The following is an 11,524-nucleotide window of genomic DNA, read 5'->3' on the forward strand; positions in this document are numbered from 1 at the left end:
GAGGTGCCTGGCAGTCCATACTCCATGGGGTCCAAAGAGTCAGACATGACCGAGTGACTATCACAAGTTCCTGGGAACTTGGAAACCAGACACATATACAGTGTGACCTGTCAGCGAGCAGGGCAACCCTGACAGAGCTCTGGGGCAGGACCGAATTACCAGTGAGGACCAGATTTACAAGGCTTGAGTCTGGGATTTGGTGCTGCCTTCTCACACTACCATGGTAAAGAAGAGTGGTAACATCAAGTCTTCTTACAGAGGGAGTCTATACACCTTGGTTGTGATGTTGACTTGGATTTTGCTGGACCTGCAATCCATGGTTCAGCTGTCTTTGACTGTGAGGGCTGGCTTGCTGGGTTCCATGATCTGGGACAGTGCCAAATCAAAGCTAACAAGGAATAACTTTTCAGGGCACTACAGGACTGGGGACTCTCAGCTAAACACAACATCACTGATTCTGGGGACAGAATGTGAAGTATCAATGTATCAGAAAGAAATTCATCTTGACATTTGGGTGAATGTTGCTTAGACATTAGGTACCAGCTGCACTCATTTGGGCATTAAAACTAAATATCACTTGGATCTCACTGCTTCTGTTTCTGAAAAAAAAACCAACAACTCTAGTTTAGTCGGAGTAGGCTATACTCAGCCTCTGTGCCTGGTGCGAACCTAACACTGTCCTGGTAAACAGGAAGAGCATACCGCCTGGAGGCCACGAACTTGACCTTCCTCTGGGGTTGGAAGTTCATCCAGCTGTAGAAACCTCTGGGAAGGGACATCAGAAGATTGGGTCTTAACACAATTGCTCTGTGACCAGTAGGATAAACTACCCCTCCTGGGCTTCCAGGTGGTGCTAGCGGTAAAGAACCCACCTGCCAATGCAGGAGGCATAAAAGATGCAGGTTCGATCCCTGGCTCAGGAAGATCCCCTAGAGGAGGACATGGCTACCCACTCTAGCATTCTTGCCTGGGAAATCTCATGGGCAGAGGAGACTGGCAGACTACAGTCCATGGGGAACCAAAGAGTTGGACTCAACTGAAGCGACTTAGCATGAACGCACACACCCCTGAACCCCAGTGATCAAAACAAAGGATGATCTACACAAGAACCATATTTTAAATGTTTAGACAATATCATATTACCTGGTCTCTGGTGAAATTGGTTATCTATCTAATTATCAATGCCACATTCATGGAGCATTTTTAAATGCGTTCACCTTGCATTTTTAAATCTATTTAACTGTTAAATGTACTAACCACCAAAATGAAACTGACCTTTGTGAAAATTGTTTTTAAAAAAGTAAAGACAAAACCTTCTCTCCAGGGTTTCTCAACCATAGCACTCTTGATGTTCTAGATCGCTCTGCATTTGGGGAAGGCGTCCTGTACCGTCCGGTGTTTCACAGCAGGAGCTGGGCTCTGCCCAGTAGTGCTCGTGTCACCCCATATCAACTGGTGTCTGCATTGGATGCATCAACAGGCAGTCTTCACCTGGGGATCTGAGGATTTCTCCTGGTTCACTTCAGCTCAGTTCAGTCACGCAGTCGTGTCTGACTCTTTGTGACCCCATGAATGCAGCAGGCCAGGCCTCCCTGTCCGTCACCAACTCCCGGAGTCCACCCAAACCCATGTCCATTGAGTTGGTGGTGCCATCCAACCATCTCATCCTCTGTCATCCCCTTCTCCTCCTGCCCTCAATCTTTCCCAGCATCAGGGTCTTTTCAAATGAGTCAGTTCTTCGCATTAGGTGGCCAAAGTATTGGAGTTTCAGCTTCAACATCAGTTCTTCCAATGACACCCAGGACTGATCTCCTTTAGGAGGGACTGGTTGGATCCACTTGCAGTCCAAGGGACTCTCAAGAGTCTTCTCAACACCACAGTTCAAAAGCATTGATTCTTTGGTGCTCAGCTTTCTTTATAATCCAGCTCTCACTCTCATCCATACATGACCACTGGAAAAACCATAGCCTTGACTAGACCTGGTAGATCAGGTCAAATTTGAGCCAAGGTGGAGGACACTCAGCTAGTTGTCAGTGAATTGCTTGATGTTGTGAGAACCTACCTCAACACACAGATGTTGCAATTAGTACTAAAATCATTTTAGGGACACTGCCCTAAGGGATAAAGGACATGGCAGGTGTGACCTCAATCTTTTTTCCCTACTGAATCTAAATAATAGTTATCTTTTCTGCTCTAAGATGTTTATGTTGAGGGCTTGATTTGACTGACCAGTAATGGTAGGGTAGGAAAATTAAGGAATGGCATCCCCTGTTCTTTAACTCCCTCAGGGAATCCAAAGAAAGAGGAGCAAACTTGTGTCTGGGACCCAAGACTTGAAGTTCCAAACTCAGAACATTTAAAATGGAAATCAACCCAAAGAAGGCATTATTTTAAAACGTCCTTTTAGGTCTCAGTCAATTTGCAAAATGAATTCAGAGAAACTCAGAACCACAAAGTGATGTAATTTATTCCCTTCTCTCTTTGTTAGCGTTCTATTTTTCCATCTCTGAGGGTCTGGGCTTAGGAGCTGGGTTCCACGTCTCACAGCACAGCTCTCAGCGGTAGAACAGGAGCGCAGCTGCCTCAGTGATCTCCCGGCTGGAGCTGTGACCCCAGTGAGCTCCATATCCATCCCAGTCAAAGGAGGAGAAATCTGCACACTGCAGGGGACTGCTCTCTGAAAAGTATCCTCCTCCACCGAGGCAGTGCTGGGGGACAGGGAGAAGACACAGTGAGGGGTTGGCTCTAGACACCAACAAGCTCTGAATCTTCGAATCAGAATCTTTAGTCTGTTCCTAGAATCTTTAGTCTGTTCCTACCTGGCTTTGTTCCCCTGTCCATAAAACCCACTCCTCCAGTAGACTCTGAAACAATGTACTTCTCTGAATTCCTTTTGAACCTCCCTCATATTAACCCTCAGGCCTGCTAGCCTACCTTTCCCCATAAACGCTTTTCCTCAGGGCTCTGGCCACACCTCACTATCTGGATGATGGCTCATCTTCATAAACCAGGGCCCCTTGTTTATGTGGCTACCACAGGTGACACCTTATGAAGCTTGCCAGCATGCGTTTATATCTCTGTCCCAGTTCATCTGAGTCCCTTAATGACCCTGTCAGCTATGCATGTCTAGGATATATTGCTAGTATCATACACTTTGAAAGAATCAGTTTTTGCAGGGGGACATGCAAATGGGGCTTTCCATGTGTCCCAATGGTAAAGAATCTGCCTACCAATGCAGGAGACGCCAGAGACAGGAGTGGGATCCCTGGGTTGGGAAGATCCACTGCAGTAGGAAATGGCAACCCACCCCGATATTTCTGCCTGAAAAATTCCAAGGACAGAGGACAAAAATTCCATGCACAACTCATGGCACATGCAAATGGGCACAGATGCACGGGATAAGGCTCCATGGAAGCCAGAGTGGGGTAACACCCTACCCTCCAAAGCCCACGTCTGTATTATCCTCTGAACATAAGCGAGAAGCCCTTCCACAAGGCCACAGCTGCTGCCTCTTGACTGACACATGGACAAACTGATAATTGCAGGGGGAAGTGAAGATGTCCTTGACCTCAGGGTCACATTTCTCAGAGTGACAGGTGTGGGAGGAAAGTGCACTAAGTGAACTTTATTATTCTTAGAGCTCTGACTCCCTCTTTCTCCTCCCCCTCAGCCAGAAAATGACCCTCAAAGACAGTCTCCAGTCACCCCAGCTATGGTGCTCTCTTCTACAAGACTGGGAAAGCAACAAAAACGTAAACCTCCTACAAGTTAATATGAATACTCGAGAATAACTTCATGACCTCAACATGCGGAAATACTTCTTAAACACAATATAGAAGTACTAATCATACATGAGAATACAAACAAATTAGACTTCAGTACAGGAAATTATGTCCAGTGGTCAAAAGATAAAACCTTTCAATTATGAAATAGGTCCTGGGGATATATTGTACAGAATGGTGACTAATACTATATTGTACATTGACGAGTTGTGAGAGAATAGATACTAATTTCTCATCACAAGAAAAAAAATTGTAACTACATATGCTTGTGGGTGTGGACTAGATTTATTATACCAATCACATGCAATGTATAAAAAGATAGAATTATTATGGTATAAACTTGAAATTAATATAATGTTAAATGTCAGTTGAATTTCAATTAAAAAGTGATAGTAACACTTTAAAAATTATGTTCATGAAATATTAGCAAAAGAGTAAAACTACAAGCCATGGAGAAGCATATCATCATACTCCACAGGGTGGGTGCCCTCTCGTGCACTCACACGGACAGGTCGTGGTCTGTGTTGTCCAGCAACTCACTTGCTCATCGTTGCAGCCAGTGACTTTCATTCCAGCACATGGGGCATTGCTCTCTCATGTTCACTGCCCATTATATGAGAGTCGGATTCTCTAAGTGCAGAGTTCCTCTCCTGGACCCAATCCTTCAGAGAATAAATTCTCTGGTAGGAAAACCTCTTGTTGTTTCTTGACAAGCCAAATTTGTCAGCCTGCTTGGCAAACAAACTGCCTGTGCAGCTGTCTCCTGGCCCTCTTGCCATTCTTCTGTAGGAACTGAGACTCAGGAAACCAGCACAAGAAAATTCTGATACTCTGGCGACTGCTATGAACAATAAATTTCCTTGCCACACTGCCAGGAGTTTCCTGTTTTCTGCCAGCATCTATGAAACTGTGAGTGGCTAACTCTTTAGCTTAGGAGAAAGGGAAAATCTTACACTCATCACTGCTCAAGAGTCACCAGGATAGACAGAAGAGATGGGCACTCTGTTCTTCATCTCCATGACGGAGATCTGTTCAGCTTAAAAGTGTTCAAAATGAGAGGATCCTGGATTGGTTTATACTTACCACCTGCTTCACCACAACTTTCTTAGATTTCCTTGCTGCTTTGAGGCAGGAAAGACCAGAAAGGGGCTTAGGTTCTGCTCTTGCAAAATGTCTCAGGAGGATGGGATGCTGCTAAAGGATGCAAATATAATTCTCTAACAGTCTGAAGCTGCTCACACCAGCCTTCCAGGCCATCATCTCCCAGTCCCTGCCCACTTCACCAGTTCATCACTGGACTGTGAAGCCACAAAGGTCAGGATGCTCTCGGGTAAGACTAGCTGACCATGATCTAGTACATGCTTGACACTTGCATTCTTCTGCTCAGCTAATTAAAAATAAAAAGTATCATTACTTCTACTGTGACCTTTGGACTTGAGAGGATGGGGAACTAGACAAGGTTGCTCATTGCCACAACCCTCACCAGCTCCTTCTGGAAACCCCGAGGCCAAGGCAATAGGAGCAGGAGCAACTGGAAAGAAGCGCCGTCTTCTCCACAGCTCCCCTGAGCTCCCTGAGCTCCCTCAGCCACCCAGAGGCATAGAGTGGGGCCCCAGGACATGCACTAGCTTCAGATCAGATCCAGAGAGGCCAGGCAATCCGCACCCAGATCACAGTTCTGTCAGCTGCAAAATGTGACTTCTCTGCATCTGCACGACTCCCTCTCTGGGCCAGAACATCACCAGCTCCTACCCAACTCTGCTCTCTCTGCTCCACCTGGGTGAAACACCTGCGTGAGCTGAAGAAGCAGCGGCTCCTGAGTGACTTACCTGCACTCGGACCTCTGGTGGCCACAGAGAGGAACAGCAGGAGGCAGAACTGGGGCTGTGTCCTCTCAAGGACATGCAGACGGTTAGTCCATCCATTATCTTGCCCTCATTTTGTTCCGTCAACTTCCTAGAAAGGAAAACTCAACAGAAAGTGATGGCTTTCTAGGCATTCTGGAACCTCCTGGAAATGCCCCCACTCCATCCAACCCTACAAAGCCTTACGGGGCCGTGAGTTTTTCTCTAAATCTCTCCATCCCTGAGACCAAGACCAGGGAGCTGGAATTGTGGTTCCTCACACACCTGGATCTTGTCTCAGACTCAGAACAGATTCGTCACTTCACAGAGAGCTCCCTCCTTCCGTCCTCACAGATGAAGGAACGGAGAGTTCCCTGCCAGGTGGAGACTTAGAGCACTGCCTCTGCAGAGAGTCTGAGGTGGGTGAAATGCTGAGCCTCTGGGGAGAGCAAAGGGTGGGCCCTGCCCATCGCAGCCCACGTCGGGCTGCAGGCCCCACCCTCGAGCTGTCCTTCCTTGAAGGTTCCTGAGGCTCGGCCCCGGCAATGAGAAGGTTTGTGTAACTGTCTGGAGGGGCAGGAGGCAGCACTCATGGTCACACAGGTGACACTCACCATGAGGGGGGCGAGCCCTGCAGGGTCAGAGCACACACAGTGTTCCCTACCATAACAGACTCCGGATGGGTGGGACCTCACGGTTCTTCCCTGCAGCCTGTCCTGCTTCCACCTGAGTCAGATGCTCCAGGGCCTCACACACCACCATCAGGTCATCATCCTTCCAGTCTCTTCTGAAACTTCTCCATGAAGCCTGCCCTGACACCCCCACCCCAGGCAAGGCTGACGGATGCTTCACTGTCCTACTACTGGACTTTATCCAACCCCTAACTGTGGCATGTCACACTGCATGTATTTCTTTTATTTACTTTTGGGTTAGAAATAATTGAAAATTTACAGAACATGGCCAAAATAACAATATTACTTTTAAAAATCCATATAGTTTCTACCTAAATTCATCTTTGTTTTGAAAAATAAATATTCACAGGAAATGTTTACAGGGTGGAGGAGGATTAGTAAGAATGTGAATTATATTTTTTCATATTTCATCCCGTTTGCTTTATCATGTATTCCTTCTCTCTAAATGCACACACAAACTCACAGACTCATGTGCTTCCTTCTAGATGCTCCTGCGAGTCCTCCCATAGCAGCACCATCCCCACCCGCCTCACCTGCACAGCCATGATCTGAGGTCTGGGGAGGGCAGCTGGCCTGGTCTCTGCAGCTCCACACCTCATATCTCCGGTACATTCATTTTGTACCAGAAACAATTTTGAGAAAGTATTCTGTTGAGACAGAGCCTTCCTTGCTCCTGGAGGAGTGGCCACCCCACACACACCCACATGTGCCACAGAGCAGGAGGCCCAGTCAGCTGCCCGAGCCACAGAGAGCCCGCTCCCAACATACTGCAGTGTTTTTATGTTTCAAAGGTCATACGTCCTCATTCACTCACCCAGCCCTTCAAATACCTTCTACTCTGTCTGTGCGAGGGCCAGACCATAGGGGTTTCCTGCTGCAGGAATTGGGGGCTGGGAACAGCAAGAGGGATAGTAGTCTGGGGATGGGGTTACCATTCTCTACTTTGTGGAGAGGCCCACTCAGATGCACTGGGATTCTTCACTCTGCCTCACCCTGCCTTTTTAGGGCAAATAACACAGCAGAACCAGGTGGGTATTTTAGCATATATGTATAAAAAGAATTCTAATTTGCAAAAGAAAGAGAGAAAGACAGGCAGAGTGATCATACATCACAGAGTTCCTGAGGCTTTTCTTCATTGCTTTCTTTTTGTCCTGGTCCTTATCTTTCTGAATTGGCATATAGCAACTCAGGTGTTGGCACTTTCCTCTTTGCCTCAGGGTTCCATGTGTGGAGGACACAGGCTAAGATAAAAAGCATCAGAAGTGGTCCTGGAAACAGGCTGTCAGGATGGGCTTTAGAGTCACATTTCTCATATACCTGAAAGGAAGAGTGACCCACTGCTGCTGGTCAGTGGGATTATAAGAACGCCTGTCACTTGCCCTCTCCACTTTTCCTTTCCCATTTTGTGCCCTTGTGCCCTATAGATCAATTTCTCTCATCTCTGAACTCTCTGTGGACCAGAAGTTAGGAATCAGGGAGAGAAGCTAGGAAGGAAACTGTAGAAGCAGCAAGGAACTTTAGAGCACTGGCCGTGAAGAGGAGCTGGGGAAAGTGAGGGAGATGCTAGGAGGTGGGGATTGCCACCCTCTCCTGTCCTTCCAGTAACGGACAGCCTCAACTGGGGAGATGTGGAAGAGTTTGTGCCTGGACTGTGTGTGGGAACGTGCTGGAAATGTTTACAGGGTGGAGGAATGCTCAGTTCAGTTCAGTCACTCAGTCGTGTCCAACTCTTTTCGACCTCATGGATTGCAGCACACCAGGCCTCCCTGTCTATTACCAACTCCCTGTCTACTCAAACTCATGTGCATTGAGTCAGTGATGCCATCCGACCATCTCATCCTCTGTCATCCCCTCTCCTCCCACCTTCAGTCTTTCCCAGCATCAAGGTCTTTTTCAATGAGTCAGTTCCTCACATCAGGTGGCCAAAGTATTGGAGTTTCAGCTCCAGCATCAGTGCTTCCAATGAATATTCAGGATTGATTTCCTTTAGGATGGACTGGTTGGATCTCCTTGCTATCCAAGGGACTCTCAAGAGTCTTTTCAACACCACAGATCAAAAGTATCAATTCTTCAGCACTCAGCTTTCTTTATAGTCCAACTCTCACATCCATACATGACTAATGGAAAAACCATAGCTATGAATAGATGGTCCTTTGTCAGCAAAGTGATGTCTCTGCTTTTTAATATGCTGTCTAGGTTTTTCATAACTTTTCTTCTGAAGAGCAAGCGTCTTTTAATATCATGGCTGCAGTCACTGTCTGCAGTGATTTTGGAGCCCAAAAAATAAAGTCCCTCACTGTTTCCATTGTTTCCCCATCTATCGGCCATGAAGTGATGGGACCAGATGCCATGATTTTGGTTTTCTGAATGTTGAGTTTTAAACCAACTTTTTCACTCTCTTTCACTTTCATCAAGAGGCTCTTCAGTTCTTCTTTGCTTTCTGCCCTAAGTGTGGTGTTATCTGCATATCTGAGTTTATTGATATTTCCTTGGCAATCTTGATTCTAGCTTGTGCTTCATCCAGTCCAGCATTTCTCAGGGCGTACTCTTCATATAAGTTAAATAAGCAGGGTGACAATATACAGCCTTGATGGACTCCTTTCCTTATTTGGAACCAGTCTGTTGTTCTATGTCCATTTCTAACTGTTGCTCCCTGACCTGCATACAGATTTCTCAGGAGTCAGGTCAGGTGGTCTGGTATTCCCATCTCTTGAAGAATTTTCCACAGTTTGTTGTGATCCTCACAGTCAAAAGTTAGTAAGAATGTAAAAGAGTAAATAAATATTTGATTATGAGAGAGTATTGTTTTTTGTGAATTTAGATTCATCACCAATCACCAGTCCATAATAGCATAATTCAAAATGTACTTTAGGGAAAAAAAATTGTCAGTCTGTAACTGTGTGGAGAGAGAATAGTGTGACTTAAAGCTCCCCCATTCCAAACTTGCATTCAGTCCAGCTTCTCCCTGTGAACTATTTAGGATTTATTGTTAAAAAAAAAATACTTTATTGTAAAAAATTAATACACATACAGAAAAGGATTAAAAGCATAAATAGACAGTTTAATGAATCATGAAAGTAAATACCTATAGACTCACCATCCTGTTTTAGTAACAAAAGTTTCTTTCCCACACAAATGCCAAAGATGGTGGAGGGGCAGGTCCTGGTGTTTGATAGCTGAGGCCATCTCCTGGCCTACCTGGGAGCCACCCTGGCCAAGAAGGTGCTTCTAGGCCAGAAGGTGGTATTCCTGCACTCCTAGGTAATCAGTATTTCCTGGCAGTTTCTACAGAAACAAGTTGAAGTGCCTGGCCTTCCTCTGCAAGCAGGTAAATGCCAACCCCTCCCAAATCCGAAAACCCAACTGCATCTTCTGGCTGACAGTGTGAGACATGGTACCCCCAAGACCAGGCAAGGCCAGGCCACTCTGGACCACCTCAAGGTACTTGATGGGATCCTACCACCCTATGGCATGAAAAAGTGGACAGTGATCCCTGCCATCCTCAAGGTGACATCTTGACATCTATGTCCATCTGACACCTATGTGCAAGTTTTCCTGCCTAGGGCACCTGGCTCATGAGGCTGACCGGAAGTACGAGGCAGTAGCAGCCACCCTGGAGGAGAAGAGAAAGAAGAAGAGCAACATCCATTAGTGGGGAGGGGGAGGAGGAAGCAGCTCAGAAGGCTACAGAAGCAAACTGAAAAGAACATAGAGAAGAAAACTGACAAATTCACAGAGGCCCTCAAGACCCAGGGATTCCTAGCCTGAGACCCATAAAACTGACTGCTGAGTTTTCAGGAGAAAAGAAACAGAAGCTTGCCAGGGCTCCAAACATATTCCTTCCAGATGACAAATCTCTTCTGAGCCATATCCTTCAAAACGATTTGCAGATAATGAAACCCACAACAGATAGGAGAAGGTAACTGGGGGCTGGCCACAAACAGGTGGGCTCCAGATCAGTTGGAGAAGGTTGATGAAGTTGAGTCCCAATTACCCCACCAACAACCAATCAGAAGAGTGTCCACCTGTTGATCTAGAATACAGCAACCCTCTTACCCATCCTGCCTTTAAACATTTTTCCCTGAAAGCCAGTTGGGAGTTCAGGATCCAGGATTTGAGCATTAGCTACCCAAACTCCTTGCTTAGAGTCTTCAGAAAATGCTGCACTTTCCTTCACCACAATCCCGCATCAGTAGCTTGGCTTTACACATCTAGCAGATTCAAGCTGGGATTTGTAGCAACCTGACATAAAGAGAGAGAAATAAGGCAAGAGGTAACAAAAAGGAGTAAGAAAGAAGGGTTAAAGGAGAAGGACAGAAATCTGGAATGAGCTAGTAAGGGGGAAAGATTTATTAGGGAGGTGGAAAAAAGAGAAGATACTAGAAAAAAGCAAACACAGCTGACCCATGAGCAAAGCTGGTTTGAACTGTGCTCATCCACTTATATCTTGGATTTTTCCAATATTAAATCACATAATCCTACGCAATTCATGAAGATCCCCTGGAGAAGGGATAAGCTACCCACTCCAGTATTCTTCCATGGAGAATTCTCATGGACAGAGGTGCCTGACGGGCTACAGTCCATGGGGTCACAAAGAGTCGGACATGACTGAGATACTAAGCACAGCACAGCACACAATTCATGACTTGTTGAATCTGCAGATGTGGAACACAGACCCAGAGGAACTGCAGATATGAAGAAACTATGGGTACAAATGATCAACCGTAAGTTATATGTGGATTTTAGACTGTTTGGAGGACTGGTGACCACAATCCACACATTGTTCTAGGGTCAACTGTACATTAGCCATTGTTGACCAACTACCATACAAATCAGGTTTAGTCAAGAACAACCACAGGGCTTCCACTTCACCTTCCAACCAAGATAGCTGCTGCTCAACTCAGAGCAAACACTGTGGCCTCAGCTGTGGCTGCAGAACTCACCTGAGGAGACACCGGACCACCTCCTCTCACAGTCTTGCCATCAGACCTACACATAGAATTCTGTGTATGAGCAATGTGCATTCATCTACATATGCGGACCTTAGCAAATCTGCCAGAGATATTCTCAATGAAGGATTTGGTTTGGTGTTGTCACGATGTGAAAATAAAATGACGCACTGACAAGGCATGGTCAGCACCCGAATCATCTAATACACAGGTCATGTTCCTGGCAGCTTGCAGACCAAATACATACACTGTATGAT

At 46.1% G+C, this 11,524-nt stretch overlaps 1 protein-coding gene and 2 pseudogenes across 1 annotated transcript; 2 read left to right on the forward strand and 1 right to left on the reverse strand.

Annotated features, from left to right (window-relative positions):
* On the forward strand, positions 221-820 carry LOC102175763 (annotated as a pseudogene).
* On the reverse strand, positions 2,477-5,730 carry LOC108635665 (intelectin-1-like). Its single transcript, XM_018046599.1, has 2 exons — positions 5,612-5,730; positions 2,477-2,708 (listed from the first exon to the last, which is right to left on the reverse strand). Exons 1-2 carry the CDS (start codon positions 5,705-5,707, stop codon positions 2,556-2,558), a joined length of 249 nt encoding a protein of 82 aa, XP_017902088.1. The 5' UTR covers positions 5,708-5,730; the 3' UTR covers positions 2,477-2,555.
* On the forward strand, positions 9,425-10,590 carry LOC102174289 (annotated as a pseudogene).

This window comes from Capra hircus, chromosome 3 (genome assembly GCF_001704415.2).
Source record: "Capra hircus breed San Clemente chromosome 3, ASM170441v1, whole genome shotgun sequence".
NCBI classification, from domain to species: domain Eukaryota; kingdom Metazoa; phylum Chordata; class Mammalia; order Artiodactyla; family Bovidae; genus Capra; species Capra hircus.